The 16,527-nt window shown below is 47.0% G+C and overlaps 1 protein-coding gene across 1 annotated transcript in view; it reads left to right on the top strand.

Moving 5' to 3' along the window:
* LOC143357896 (uncharacterized) overlaps positions 1-16,257 on the top strand; it is a 45,744-nt gene extending 29,487 nt beyond the window's left edge. The window contains exon 3 of the mRNA XM_076794572.1: positions 15,132-16,257. Within this exon, the coding sequence (XP_076650687.1) occupies positions 15,132-15,413 (282 nt within the window). The 3' untranslated portion in view covers positions 15,414-16,257. The remainder of the gene's footprint in view (positions 1-15,131) is intronic.
* Positions 16,258-16,527: the final 270 nt, after the last annotated feature.

Below are 16,527 nucleotides of genomic sequence, written 5' to 3'. Positions count from 1 at the left end.
ACGCTTAATCCGCGGTTTGACCCTAATCTGTTTCAGCGCGTTCATTAGTTCGGACATCGCCGAGTCGTTTATAATCGCTGCACACTCGCCGGGAAGCGATTTAATCAATTTGTACGGTCCGCCGGTGATTAATCGATCATCCCGGACCGGATAAAGTTTCTTCGCCGCGAATTAATTACAAGTTTGTCGTGACTGTAATTGGTTACGCGTTCGGTGGCGGGGGGCGGGGGGATGGAACTCTTCTGCATCGACGACTTCCGGGCTGTCGTTCCGGTTCGACAAATATCGCCGAACTTCCCGGTGTCCTCCAGGAAGTTTCCCGTAAACAAAATGTTTGCACGAAGTATTGCTCGGTTGCGGCCCGTTGCGAAAATTGTTGACTTAAGCCAACTGTATTTTTATATTGCATTTCTTCACTTTCTTCTTTTCGCAAATCAGAAAGTTTGCCTCTCGTTCATTACTCACAGAACGCCGTATCGTCGGCTGTTAATTATTCCGGGTTAAAATTACGGATTGCGTTATTCCTGGAGAGAAGTAACGCGTACCAATATGGCGGTCGCGTGGCTCGCTCGATAACACAGAAATTTCGGATGTTCGATCGCGGGCCGCCATTAACGGGGATAATTAAAGAAAAGAGGGTCAGCAGTATATCAGACTTGGTCGCGGCGCCTGTTCGCCTACCTGTCCGCCGCGCCGTTTACAAAATAATCGGTCGAGCATGGCCAGAGCACCGGTCCGTGGCGGGTCCGTAAATCATTCTGTTAATTGCCGGTTATCAGCAGGACGACAGAACTGTCTTTTCGTTCTCGTTGTCACGGGGTACAATGGCGATCACGCGTCAGCCCAAACGATCGAGCCGCACCACATATGCGATCGTATTCGCATATAATTCGCCGTTATAGAAAAATGTTGCAACAACTTAAAAAATTAATGCCCAATTAAGCTCCGCCGCAAGCGATGTAGGCACCAGCATACGTTCGCAGACGACATTTATTTCCTGTTACGCTCTTTGCGTTGTGCATGATTTTCTAAGTCCACCTTGCACTTGTATGTATCGTGCAATTTCATATTTATTTTTTTGGAAGTCTGCAGCTGCAAGGTGAACATTTATTATTCATGACGAACATATGCGCCACGTCTTAAAGTATGAACAGTCGGATGAAAAAGGAGCAATATTAAAAATAATGTAACAAGTGTTTGAGTAACCCTGCAAGTTTATAGCGCCCCGCATATCATGCGTTTCGATGATCAACAATGAGATAAAACTGAGCGATGTTTCTTTAAAATTTATGTTACACAAAATTTGAACAATTTGTCAATTTGTCGAGAAAATTAATCCTTGGACAACAGAGATCCATTCAGAGATTAAAAATTGCCATTCAGCGGCCGAGCTCCTGGCAAATCCTGGAGGCTGTACCATTAGGAGGAACAGAAAGGCGTTTCAGCATGGAAAATTCGTTCCGCTAAAAATCGGCAAACGATGCCGTAAATGGTGTTGAAGACTCTCAGCGGTGTACTTAAGAGAACGGTCGAAAATTCGATGGTTGGCGGTAAGATTCTGGCGCCGAGGGTAAAAATCGTAAAATGAAGGTTAATGCTACAATGTAACCGCGTTACAAGCTCGAGACTGTGCAAGGGCTCATCAGTTCCGCTGGCGTGTATCCCGTGCAGAACGCAACGGCGCGAGTCGATCGCGGCCTCCGATTTTCCATCACATTAGGCGCATTGAAAAAGAAGAAGCGTCGCGGTCTCGCGGGCAAAATGAACGCGTCCTCGGCCAGTATTCCCGGCGCGGATCGCTCGGTGATATTTACTGGAACGTTATTAGCATGCCGGCCTGTATATTACGCCGTAATTTGCATCGAGTTTCAGTTGGCAGAGAACAGAACCGCGCGCGTCGTTAACAACCTTATAATCTCGCGGTACGCAGCCGCGGTTCTTTTCTTCGTCCTTTCGTCAAGGCGTAATGCCGGGTCCGCATGGACCCGCGAGAACATTGCCGGTGGAGTTGCTCAAAGCGTTATTTCTCCTCTCTGCGTACCCTCCTTCTTCTTCCATGTTGCCCTTCTTCCTTCTTTCCATTTGGACCTTTTATGCTCGCGTTTTCTGCCAACACCTCCGGCCAGATCACCGAGACGTATCTAATCGAATTCGGCTGTTGAACAGTGGTGCAAATTGGCGATGATAACGGGTTTGCCACCCGGGTCAGGCTTTTCGCTGGCTCCCCATAGGCTGGCCCCCTCGCAAAACGGTTCATGATCCCAGTCATGATCGTCGGATACATTGTCTGCTGGATCGTCCTTTTGTTCGCCCGTTTCCAAGCTGTTTGCTGGATTAGGTGCTAGCAGGCTATCGTTTTTTAAGTGAATTTTTAGGGTGTGACGAGTCTGACAGTAGCCCTTAGCTTTTGGCGTCTACATCATCGACGGGACATGGTTCTTCACGTAAATTCGTGGGTTAGAAGATTGCTGTTGTAACGATAGAATTTTGTGTGCTCGATTTTTTTGGAGATTTTGCAAATTGGCATGTGCGTCGAACGCATACAAAGCAGGACATTCTTCGCGACGTGTTTGAGCATCGTTTGAGAATTTTGTTTCTCAGCTGTGTCAATAGTGGAGACTTTGAAGCGAATATTTCAGCTAGACAGATAATATTCATGATTACTTTTATTTAGTGATGTGTTTGTTTTGCGATCGGAAAGTTTTAGAGAGGTTTGAAATTCTTAATATTTATTTGTGGTTCCTGGAGATATATGCTTGAACGTTTATTGACGTTGGTTTTTTCGATTTTTATAATTTAATCCTTGTATCAATATCCAAGTGTCTACTTCTAATTTGTTTTCAAAATTTATTTAATGTTCTTGTTGATAAATCTCTATTTTCTTATATGGATCATAAATTGATGTACATTTCAGGTGTGACACGCCTAGAAATACACATTGGAACTATGAAGCACAATGTTGCTGAACATTGTAGAAAGTTTTTTGGAAATTCACATAAGTCGAAGTAGGTATAATAATTTCGAGACGTTCGACAGTGCTGTCCGTTTAACACTTCGAAGTTATGCATACAGTTTGTTGTTTGTAACGGCAATTACACCGTAATTGGATGTCACGATTGAAGAATTAGCCGGTTATTGAAAGGAGCGATAGTCATTACTATCGTAGCTGTAACACACGATGATGTAGATCCTCGTTTCTCCGATTCCTTTATCCCAGCACCGACTTAATAAACCACATCGTCGCGATCTTTCTCGAGTTACATTCAAGTCAAACGCCATATCGTTAAGAAACAATGTCACAACAACGCCGGTGAATTACTTGAATACAAAGCAGCGAGCTGGGTAACTGGAAAACAATGGAACATCGCCCGACTACTTTATTACTTTTAACTGCCGCACGAGAATGGCACGGCGCAAGCGATTTTTAAATGCCTGTACACGATTTACTCTGATCGTTGCACAGGATATTGCAAAAAATATCGAAGAAGAAGGAAAAAAAAAAGAAAATTATAATGAAGCTAAACGAAAAATTTCAAGATGATTGTACGTCCAGGAAATCTTTACAGTTGTCCAATAATCAATAGCCAGAGAATAGGAAAAAATGTCCGAAACAAACAGGAAATCGTTCCAATAAGAATTGACATTATTAGCGACCGTGTGTAACGTCCACCATGCTGCGTGGTTGCGCAACAGTCTCATTGTCATGCCGCGCGAAAAATGACAACAGGAAAGAAAGTGACACATGTGGAATTAAAATAAAATAAAATTATACAATCCGCGCGAGCAACGTTAGAAGGAAAGTTACAGTTAGGCATCACGGTGTATCTTCGTTTGCGAAGAGGAGGTGAACAAATTTGCAAATTCAGCGAACGAAATCGAAAGAGGGAAGGGGTACTCGCGCGACGGGTTTACGCGTTCGCGGAATACGCCTCGCTCGATGAATCACGGCTTGTACCGTTCGGTTTCTCGAAATTCCGCGTTCCCGCGAGCGGATCGTTGACGGAGGAGGCGCGGAGGAGAGCGGCGAAAACGGCAAAACCACGAAACAGGGGGAGAGAAAAAGAGGCGAAGAAAAATAGAGAGAAGGAGAGATAGAGGAAAAAAGGAGCGAACGGTGTGCGTACACGTAGAAACGCGATATATAATATCGGGGAAGACCTGTTATTCCCGTCGAATCGTGCGTGTACCTTTTCGGGCCGGCGTATTACGTTCGCCCGTGGACGGTAATGGAAGGAGTTTTGCATATTATGCAGGCCGCGTGCGGATTCTCTATGCATAATGAGGCGTGTCGTCGTCGGACTAAGAATAAAGCATTGCGAATGCGCTGTCATCCGATATATTGTATGTGAACGTGGCCTCCTCTTCCTGGCCGCAATTATGCGACCGATTCCGCGGACTGCCCCCACCATTACACGCTAATTATAGTTTCGATTGGCGCGCTCGCGAACACCTTGAGGATCGTCAGCGTCACGACGCCCTCGGCTTCAACAGGAATTAACGATCGACGGACGGTTGCGAGAAGTTTTAGCCCGGCCGCATACCAATAAGTCAATTACTGTTATCCGCTAATTGTCGGTTAATACTATCCTTTTTTATCCCCTCCTCATCCGGGAACCCTACGACAGGCTGATTGTAGTGCGAAACGTTTTTCTCCCGTGCGAGGCTTCTTTTTTTTTTTTTAATTAAAATTAACTAGACTGTTTTTGTGCCGTCCTTTTCTATGCGATTTTTTTTTATGCGGTATATCAATGTCAACGGTGTTGGCATTATAACATCCTTGTTGTAATGTTCTCATCACAAGAAGATGCGGGTTTTGGACTACGACGAGTAGCATTGAATTATGTGCATTTCGAAAATTTCTCCATGTTTAAAATGTGAAATTAAATGTTTCCAAGTGTAATTTAATTATTTATTTTGTTTGGAAAGCACTTTCTCGCTATTTCGTAAATCTTTGACATACTTTCTGAGACTTTCTTTATGCGGTCCCTCTCCACGGCATAAAAAATTTTCTTTAATATGTTGTAAAAAATTATTTATTATAGCTGTATATAAAGTTACGCGGTCCCTATCTACCATACAAAAACAGGTTTGACTGTATTATTTTATACCGCTTTTGAATTTTGAAAATAGAAAATGATTAGCTACTTATATGAAATCCAACAAGAGAATTAACGTCAATAGCACAGAAGTGCGTTCGGAAATATGTAAATGAAAATCAACAAGCAACGATTTCAATGGATCAAGTTCAGGTAGACAGAAAAATGTCAAAGGTGTCCGCAATAGAAGAGTTAACGGAGGAAATAATGAATGGCTACAGTTACACGTAATTGATGCCGACAAACTTTATTTAGCATAAAGATCCCGCAGTCCACTAACAAGTAACATAGAAATTTTTTATTTCGCGGAGAGATCCACGGTCTAATTATAACCTGTCCGATTTTTCTCGCGCCTCGATCGAACGATAGAGGTCTTATGTGTGTCACGGGGGAGAGAGAGGTGGTCCGCCATGCAAATCCCGGTTTAATTACCCATTGTTCTTTCGATCGTTCCTTCTCCCGTGGCTCGCGGACCGTAGAATACGAGACAAGCAATACCGTTTTTATTGCGGGACGTTAACCAGCTCGTAAACTGTCCGCGAGTCGATATGCATGCAAAGAGAGAAACAGAGGACTGGTCTCGTTTCGAGCGAGCCGCGATAATGCCCGGTAAATACGTTGTAGCGATTAGTCGCGAACGGATGCAAATCCGCGGCGACCATAATCGTTTCCCCGCTCGATCAGAGTGTACCACGACGGGCATTCAAGTCTCCGCGCGCGAACGAGCACGCTACAATTATCTGTACACACTCCGAAGACGATACCTATACTCAGTTAGCGTTTCCTTCTCCCTTCGACACATTTCATTCAATCGTCCTTTTTCCTCCTCGCATTGGAGAAGCTATTTTCTGCAAGCATTGGATTTAATAAGCAAAACTGTTTGGCAGGAAATGCTTTATTGATTCATAGCGATTTTGCAATCCTTTCCATTTCTGTGGAGCGTTTTTCGTATTTCCTTTTCGATTATTCCCCGCTTGAATGTTGCATTGTAAATGATTTTGGAGACTGGAAGAATAATTGATTTTAAAAATCAGCAGCCGAGGGTATACTCCGGGATCGGTAATTTCGACTTTTGGGATGATTCTAGAGCAGAGGGGTAGCATGATTAGGCATCGTATTTTCGAAGCAGGTATTCCTGACGGTGGACACGGAGCATTGTGTCGTCCATATATGGCCGACGCGTCAGCGAAACGTGTTAACGCACGAATGAAGAGAGCCCCAGCGAGATCGTCCCAATACCAAATACATTCTTTCGAAAAAGTCATATCCCGTAGGGGGCACGGTCGGTTTCCAAACGATCGGCGAATTCAAAGGGTGGACCCCGGTTGGTCAAAGGGGACCGAACCGCGAACGATTCCCGATTCGAACGATCGGCGTAAACGATAGGCGCGGTGGCTCACCAGCTCTCGTCCATGATGCCGATCCTCTTTTCTCTGCGTTCTCGCTCCTCTCACATCCCTTTTGGCATGGGACGAGGCTGTGGCGAAACACGGTGGGGAGGCCACCTTCTTCCTCGGTTTGGTTTTCTCGTCACGATCCCGGCATGTCACTGTCGTGTGTCGTCGACTTCGTGTGCATACTGTCGGCCTCGGCCGCTCGAGGAAGCAACCGAGAAACGATTCGAGATCGGGAGAAGAAATCGTTACACTTCGGGACGAGAATGCGCTCGCGGGAGGTCGATCGGGCCTTTGACCAATCGCCCGAACGACACTTCTAACATCGCCATCTTGCGTACAAATCCTCGATTTTTCATTTCAAAGGACTAGCGGCCAACCGGTTACCGATCTCTCAAATTCCCATTTCGATCGGTGATTTTCTACAAGTTAAAACGGAGGTGAACATTGATTGTGATTAAAATAACGTGAAAATACCGTCAATTTTTATGGGCATGCTGCTTTGGATTTTTGTAGTTTACTCGTGACTAGACTACCGATCTGAATATTCCCATTTTCACACGTTGTTTGATGAAAATCGAGATTAGTGTACAATTTCTTTCGTCAACTAACAAATTTTTGTTTGTAGGTAGCCCTGTGTGTTGGATTTTCTTAATCTGTGTTAGTTCTTGTTGATGTATATGTTTTCTTGTATTTTACAAATTTGTATATGCCATGAACGCATAAAAATCCACAGTCTACTCATCACATAAATTGTTTTGAGACTTTTTTGGTTTTCTTGTTATTCACTTATAAAGAACCATGATTTTGTGATCGAATATTATTTAATTTCAATTTTTCTTTTAATTTGTCTCTGGATCTGTGAATTTGGACAAAGGTTTGTAATCTTAGTAAACGTTAGACCGTGAGCCTAAAACATAAATTCACAATCAAAATACCGGAACAAGGATTGGACTTTGTAAAGAGTATTTGCATTTTCCCTTGTGAATTCTTTCGTCCATCCAATAAATTAAATTACACGTCGGCAGGATAATTGTGTTTCAGTATTTATGTAACAAATATTGACGTAATCTTGATCGTCCAGTTTTTGATTAACTTTCTCTGTACGTTTTTATCGGTGGATCGTGTCTCTGCGCCAATTCGATTTTCTTTTCTATACGTAAATATTGACATTATTATTGACCGAGCCTTGAAGACCAATATTTGATCAGTCCTCCTCCATTATTGGCTCGCTGTTTTCTCTCTACGAGTGCTATACCTGGCTAATCCGCGCAGGTGTCGCGTCCCGATCGGAATCGTCACGCTCCCGGTATTTTGTTAGCAAAATATCATCCCCTATTTTTAATCCTCTCCTGAAATCCGACCGTTTTATTGGCGAGATAAAAAAAAAGAATCGGTATATACAGACCGACGCGACGGGGAAAAATGTGTTCGTCGGCGTTCCCTTTTGGCGTCGCGTCGCTGGATTGGTTCAACCCCTGCGAATCACCCCTTATGGCGGACGTTCGGTGTAGATTCTTTTTTCGTGGAGATCAAAGGAAATTTTCGAACAAAAACCCTGTTCTCTCACGATTTAGACAGCTAAAATGAAATTTTCAGTCGCAATGTTTAATTATTTCTTTGAAAATATGAAATTTAATTGGCTGCACGCACGGTTTATACAACAAATATTCGTTTCGAATATGTAAATCTGTCGCAATAATTTAATTGTTTTCCAAGAAATATATGATCGGAGAAATTTATTTGAAGCGGTGCACGATGTCGGACATTCTATGTACACTAACAATTTCCATTTTTATAGCCATTTAGCTGAACCATTTCGTTCCTTAGTAGTGTATGAAATTTTGTACCATTCTAACGAGAAACCACAAGCACCCCCTTCTTAGTCGCCTTACAATGCTGTTTAACCAGTTAACTGTGTTTGCCGAGTATACTCGTCATGAAGAAATGGCAATATTTTGTGTCATGACGAGTATACTCGTCAAAACAGCTATAATTCAAACAGCGGTCAATTTTTGCGACGCAACTTAGGTACACATTTTTCAAAGAGGTCGCAACAGCTAACTGGTTAACGTAAACAGAATGAGAGAACCGTTATCCCGACAATTATCGCGTTGTATTATAATTTCGTCTATTAGCGTAATCGGCTAATTTTCACGATTGCCGATTAACTGGCGGCCGGATTCCCGGAGGGGGGATTCCCGAAAGCGTGCAATCTTTTCAGCGAGAAGGCGCTCATTGAGCCTCGGCGTTGCTTTTGTCGTTTCTGTTAATGCGTTCGCGCGGATCTTAAGCGACTCTCGCACGCGATCGTTCCGCAGAATCGAACGGAACGAATGCCGATTCCGGTTTGTCCGGCGATAATAAAACGGTCGCACGCGGAAAGGTGTATCCGGGCGAAATTGTCTGGCGTTCGTCGCGCGATCACGCTCAATTTCGTCCTAACAAAACACACGGGCACGGACGGACGCGCCGAGCCGAGCCGAGCCGAGCCGAGCCGAGCCGCGCCGCGCCGTCCCCGTGTGCCCGTCGACAATTGAAAAATAATATCCTCCGGTTTATTTAGCCATGCCGATCGCTTCGGGGAGGCACAGGGGGTTGCATGCCCGGCGATGAGCACAGGGCTACGTACAGTTGCGGGGTGGCACGACGGCGGGGATTAAAAATAATGTTTCGAGCGTGACTGGCCAGCCCCCGGGGGATTACGGGTCAGCGTAGCATGCCGCGATTGGCCGGGGGGTTGCAACCCCCTAGATTTTATTCGGCCCTTGGAACCGTGGATCCGACGCCCGAAAAAAACCATCCCTTGCTGTTCTTCTCTCCTGTACTCGCTCTGCAACCTCTTCAGAGTGGGGGGGACGATTCTTTCATCCTTTCTCTTAAGGTCAACCTTTTAATTAGATTTGACAGAACAGTGGTTACGTCTAGTTGACGATCTGAAAAGAATCTGATCTTCGGGAATTGTTTCTGGAAAAATTAGTGGACTTTTGTTTTAAACGAACACCTTGTTTAATAGTTAAGGTAGTGTATCTTTTTGAGGGACTTTTCTGTAGCAAAATCTTTCGAAAGTGCTGAGTGACAACCTCGTTCTTAGAAGGATTCTTTTGGACAGCCAGGTGTTGTACGGTATTTATTTAAAGGAAGAGACCATTAATTTTTCCTTAAAAAATTTTCAATCATCATTGTGATTGAACAATCACAATATTTCTGAACAATTCTAAATAGGTTTGCAAAGATGCGCATGGGAATGCAATTGAATTCTCTGTCGCTGTATGCAAGTTCTCCAATGAAAGAGAGGATTCACCCTGGACCTCGAAGAGCGACCCAGCGTCTTTCGGTTCAGCTCCCGGCTCCGTGCAAGGGCGAAGGTGGTCAAAAGCTTGTATCCAATCGAACCGTCCAATTACGCCGGTTATCAAAGGTCTCAGCTCGCAGTATCCGAAACGCAAATATGGCTCGAGTCGGCGGATGCTCGGGCGGCTCCTACCTTTCCGGATGACGGGGGCAGGTGCCGCGTGACGGCGAGAGAGGACTCGGAGGACTCTCCCGTAGGCACACAGCTGTGCGTCCAAAGAGCGTTCCGACGCTCGTCCCAGACCTATACACTCCATCCGCCTTCGTCGAGTCAGTAAAGGTAAACAAATGCACCAGCTTCTCGAGCGCGAAAAAGTCGAGGCTACAATTCTCAGATAGTTAGAAAAGGAGGCTGCACCGACTATAGCGACCAATGTCACGTGTTCGTTGGTTACGCGTATAAGGTGTTCACCTGTCACTTAGACGCGTTCCGGGAACAGCTTCAATTACGCGGCTCCCGGCTGGATCTGTGAACGTGATCGCTTTTCGAGCCTCTCATCCTCCGTACGTACGTTACACGCGTTATCCTAACTCGTTATCTGCTCGCCGGGATCGACAGGGAACGTTTTCTACTCCCCGCCGATCCGTTTTCTGAGACCGAACCCGGGCTTCTCTCGGTTGTCTACGCGGATCGAGGAGCCGAGAGGATCGAGGAGCCCAGCGAGGATCGCGATGCTTTTCCGATCGGCGCGGCGGCGAGCCGATGTTTAACGCGGCCGATCGCCGCCGATTGATATTAAGGCACGTAATCCACCAGGTAATTCGATCGATCGGGACAGAACCGCGAATCGCCAAACGTGTTCCGTTGCCGATCGGTTTATCTGCCGCGGAATCGCCAGGCCGTTCCCATGCCGGCCCTATTTAGAGAAACCACGCCGACCGGATCGCCGATCACGATGACTATACGCGCTGATCTATGCATGGAAACCTACAGAGCCGAGCTGCCGCGAAGGCGGAATTGCTTGGGACTTCCTTTGACGGGGAGCTTAGGTCTGTAGCCGTTGTTTGTTGCAAGTGACAAAGGCGGTTGTCCTGGTCATCTGTCCTTCCACAATGAGCTTAACTGAAATTGTAGACTTACATCGTCAAGAGAGTCCTCATCGTGCAAAGGTTCTAACTAGAAGCCGTGTATATTAACCTCAAGACCGCTTACTCTTTTGTTTATCAATTGTTTTTAAACATATATACACACATGTGTGACGTCTACGCAGGTTATCTGTACTAAATCGTTTTAATATTTCTGAAAGAAAATACATTTCATCGATCATTTTAGCGGTGAAATTGAAACAAATTATGGTACATTCACCGTCCCCAAATCACACTTTAATCGCGTCCGTATCGTAGACATCGCCCACGAGAAGCAAATTAGCATGAATTTCCCTCCTCAATAAATAACACGTAATACCTTATTAAGATCGAAGTGTACGTTGAAATCCGACGAAAAAGTGTATTAAATCTCCACGAGTCCGGAAGCGACGTAGTTTCTCCCGTCGACCGAAGAAACCCGTCGAAACGAGCGTGTCTCGGAGCGAGGTAATCGCGGGATTCAATTAAGTCCGATTAATAACTCATACGCTAATTGCGTCCGCGTCCGGTCGATCTCGTTCCATCTCGCGAAATCGTCAAATGTGGCGAGGCGTGTTCGAGCCGGGAGGGAAAGGGAAACGGAAAAAAGAGACGACGACGAATAAAGAGTAGAAAGACGACGGGGGGTATCCAGGCCTAATCTATCGGAGCCTTTTACGGTCCCCTGTTAAATATAATTACGTTTATTGGCGGCGCGAGCGCGGCGATATTCGCTCTTTTCGCCGCGGCGCGGCGCGCAGGAAATTGGATACACACTAATGGAAATTAATACCGCGATTGTGCTCTCGCGCGATCCACAGTTTTCTCTCCGACCGTCGATCTTAAATGCTGCCGAGAGAGAACCGTGCCGAGACGACCGAGCCCGCCGGGTTTTATCGTAATTAAACCGGCGGAGACATTGTCGCAATTTATTGAACCGCGTTTCCATAAATCGGGCCAAGATGGCCGCCGTCGGACTTTATCGCGACGCGTCTCTCTGGCATCCTCCGGGTCTTGTTATTGGCCGGGATTTATACGAAGATGATCGTCGTCCTGTTAATCGCCGCGCAGAATTATTCTTGCCTTGAGTTTCATGGATTGCGCGGACGTCCTTAACTGCCCCTGAAAACAGCACGATTTCTGGACCGTATATTCTAGAATAAACTTTATCGTACTTCCGTACGGTCCGTCCGTTTCTCGACTGGATTGGTCTAATTAGTGGATGGAATTCGTCAATGGAGCAATTTAGAAAAGAGATTAATGGAAAAACCAATCTTTCCTCAACCTCTTTTTCTGATTCTTGAGAAAAGAACGTTTCCTCAGCTTCTTCATCTTTGAAAAAGAATCCTGCCACAGTTTCTTCTTCTTCTTCTCCATTGAAAGAGAATTTTTCCTGAATTTCTTCAGTTTCTTCCTCAGCATGCAACGGCGTTAATTTGGGTATGAATTAAAAATCAGAGAGATCATTGTTTCCTGCCAATATTTCGGAGTCGTTTGAGGTATACATCTTAACTATATTTTGAGCACTATGATAAATGTGAGAAGGTGAAAACGAGACTTTAGAAGAATATTTGACTTTCCGTTTCGGCTGAAAGTACTCTCTAAAAATTGGCATAAAAATCCATGCTCTATCCACGGTCCAATAAACGAAAGCTCTATTTCCCAGAGCACACCAGGACCAATTGAAACCGGTCGCAGGATCGATACAACAAATTTCCCGCGAGCAACCCTCGGCGGACGAGCCATCGGCGCGCAATCTTCGCCGGCGGATAAACGGTCGCCTAATCCCGGTCGGGGGTATAACCGTCTGCCAAATACCACGAGCAATTAGCCGCGGAATTAATGGCGGCAACGAACGGGGCCAGGCGAGAGAGAAAGCACGACGGGCGAAATTTCTGGGGTTGTGTGCCCCAGGGAACTTTTCGAGGATTGTGGCACTTAACGGATGATTAAGAGGGCAAATAGAGAGCGGCCCCGGTTAACGACGCTCCGTGTGTAGCTCCCCCATCCCCCGGTTACCCTCTCGGCCCGGCTCGGCTAACACTCCCAGCAGAACCCTCGTCGCACGGTTTAATCGAGTTACCCCCATTTCGTAATCACCCTGCGTCCCCCGAGCCGGTTGCCATGGTGACCGCGAGCGGTCCTGAAACCCGATTGGCGGATCTTGACGCACGCGGAAACCCTGGCCACCCCTTTCGCTACCCCCAGGATCAGCTCGTCGCCTGCTACCCCTCTACCGACCCTTTTCATCTCCCTCTTCGGTCGCACGAGTTGTCCTTCTTCCTCTCATCCTACGGCCTTTGCTTTCTGTTAGCTTCTGTCTATGTTACCACCCTCTGTCTCTACTTCTCTCACCCCCTCTCTCTTTCTTTCTACCCTCTGTCTGCGGATACTCTTACCCTTTGTCTCTGTTACTCTCACCCGCTGATTCTTTCTCTCACCTCCTCTCTCTCTATTTTACTCGCACCCTTGCCTCTTTTTTCTCTCACCCTCTCTCACTCTTACTCTCACCCCTTATATTTTTATCGCCCTCTGACTCTATTTCTCTCTATCTCCGTTACACTCACCCTTTGCCACCTTTGTTCCCCTCACTCTGTCGTCCTCTTTCACACCCCTCACTCACTCTCTCTCTCTCTCTCTCTCTCTCTCTCTCTCTCTCTCTCTCTTACTCTCAACCCCCCTCTGTCTCTGTCCGTCTGTCTATGTGGTTCTCTCGACGAAACTAAAGGTGGATTTACACACTCGTGCCGGCTGGATTTACACTCGGTTTAACCGAGTTTACCCTCCGTCACCGGGCGCGTAGGTGAGCCCCGCAATCCACGCCAGTATTTTACGGGGGCGCGGGCTGTAAAAATCGCATAAAAGCTTCCAACAGCTTGGACGATTTATGCCGCCGTACCAACGAACGATTTTTATTCGACCGGCCAACGCCGACGCGGCTCCCATCCGGCCTCGTTTTCGGCAACGCTCCGGCGAATGACGTCCTCGATCAAACGGAAATAGCTGAAACTCTTTCAGCTCCTTTTTCCGTCGGAACGACATCCAAAGAATGATGGTGAAGGTGCTAGGATACTCGGTGGCTTTCCTCGATGTCATCTCTTCGAACGATGGTTCACTTGATTATTATCTCCTGTTTAATTCATATTGTTCATACCTTTTCGAGCGGGCTTCATTTTCCGAGAATCCAACGAACATAACAGCACGCGTGGAATTTGCTACTTTAAACTCTGTCCACGCAGAAGCAACAACTTTTCATCGACGTTGCGTGTACCTAAAGTTTCACCGTTTTTTAGAAGTTTTTACCGAATAACAGAAGAAGAAGAAGAGAGTAATGCGAAGCGACAAAAAGTCACTTGTGGACGTAGTTACACGCAAGAAATCACACCGCAATAACGCTTAAACGGCGCTCGTTATTTCGTCGATCGATTCGCCGAGTCGAGGACAGTCAAGGGACCCTCCTCGCCAAATTAAGTGGCAACTAGTTAGAGCATCCAGGGTGTATCGAGGAACCACCCCTAAACGGGGTGTATCCGGTTACAATGGTTCGGGTTAGGTGACGCGGAACCCCGTCGCGAAAAAAGGGGGATGAAACGGGCAGCAAAGGGCTGAGCCAGCCCCGCGCATTGTCCCCGAATTGACTGTTAGATAGGCATTGTCCTGGTCGCGCTTCCTGCGAGAGAAGGGTTGAATGAACTCGATTTTCGAGCTATCAACGCGTGAAATCGGCATTGTCGTTCGCGACGCGAGGGGGGTGGAAGACGGGGCACAAAAGGGTGGGGGGAGGTGGCACGAATGTTTGGCTAACAGAGGATCCGACGTGGTTTTGACAAGACCCGGATTAACCGGCGGCGGATCACGCGTGCGGTACCGCGGACGATCATCCGGCGACAGTGTCGAAACTGTTTATAAACATGCTTTGTGTGCACTGTAGTTGAGACGGTGGAATTCGAGGGTGGCTCGAGCTGGGCCGGCGATGGATCCCCGGATCTACTGCCAATTTTTATATCGATCGAATCGCATTGATATTCAATTATATTTATTTTTGTTGCGAGTAAAGATGTTCCGCGTCTATTGTGGTGAGCAGGAATTAAGTAAAAATGGATTTCATCCCTCGTCCCTAATCCGTAGTCCAGTAATACTTCTCATAAATCAACCACCATAAAATTTCGAAAATAAAGAACCAGCATAGAACTGACCATGGCAAAATTGTTTCCTGTTGCAGGTGAAGGTCTGGTTCCAGAACCGACGGACGAAGCACAAACGGATGCAGCAGGAGGAGGAGGCGAAAGCTCAACAGCAATCAGGCGGCGGCGGAGGTGGCGGTGGTGGTGGCGGAGGGGGAGGAGGCGGTGGTGGAAACGCGAACAACAACAGCAACAACAAGAACACGCATCACGTGAGCAAGTGGCAGCAGGAGACCGGCGACTATCACCACGAGGAGGAGGAGGAAGAGGAGCACATCGATCCGGAGGCGGAGGAGTGCTCGAGCGGCTCCGAGGCGTAGCTAGACGTTCTCTGCCTGGACTAAGGCGCCAGGAATCCCGTCTGACCGACGAGGACACCGTCGCACGAGATTACGATCGTTCGACAAGGATCGAGCTCCCGTGGAATCGTGATCCTGGCAGAGAACCAGCCCGAGAGTCGGAAACAGGGACTCTACGAAATTGTCAGATAACCGTGGACGCGAATCGCGTGACACGTGGGCGAGAGGCTGACGTTAAGATCCTCTGTGGACGGAGTCGCTGGAATTGCCTCCAGCGAGAAGATCGGGAATCGTAATTGCCAGATCGGAGGAGAGCTTCGAGAAGTTTCAGAAGGCGAAAGAGAAGAAGTTGGAGTTCTTACATTGGAATTGGAAACTGAACGTTGATCGTCGAAGTCGGTGCGAGGTGCAGACAGTTGCAGCAGAATAGAATCCCCGGAAGGTTTTCGGAGAATACCAAAACGTTGTGGGAGTTGCGGGAGGTTCTACAGAACCGTCGGAATCGCGCGAAATCCAAAGATCAAGAATCGAATCGAATCCGAAAGAATGTTTTGAAGGGGTCCTCGAGTCATTGGAACGGGTGATGGTGCAGAGCACGAGCAGTTCCGAATAATAAAGTCCCAGAGGGAATTGCCGACACGGTCGTCGGAAGAGCCTCGAAGACACTCCGTCTGTCGATGAGACTGACGTGGTCCTTCGAAACCACGCAGGAACTGAAAACGCGTAGCATCCTGGAACCGACGGGATTGCGCGAGGTTAGGGCAACCGCGGAAGCTGGCTAATGGAGGCATTGTTCCCCGGGAAGCTAAATGGACGAGTTTCCGGCGGAAACGGGGACGCTGTAGAACTTCGAGTGTCGTCGAACCGATTGGTTCTCTTCGACGGAATCGCCGCCGCTCCTTTCATACATTGACCATAGTTCCTCAGTCGAATGTCGTGCAGAAAAAGGACACCGAGGATGTTTCCGGGGTTTTCCCCGACGATCTTATCAGCTCGAGAGAGAGAGAGAGAGAGAGAGAGAGAGAGAGAGAGAGAGAGAGAGGGAGGGAGAGAGAGAGAGAGAGAGAGAGAGAGAGAGAGAGAGAGAGAAAGGGGGCGGCTTCCGGCCGTTCGATCGTTGTCGACGCGTCCGCGC

The sequence above is a fragment of the Halictus rubicundus genome, chromosome 10 (assembly GCF_050948215.1).
Source record: "Halictus rubicundus isolate RS-2024b chromosome 10, iyHalRubi1_principal, whole genome shotgun sequence".
Classification (NCBI taxonomy): Eukaryota; Metazoa; Arthropoda; class Insecta; order Hymenoptera; family Halictidae; genus Halictus; species Halictus rubicundus.
Note: the sequence above shows the minus strand (reverse complement) of the source record. Positions and strands in the feature narration are given on the sequence as shown.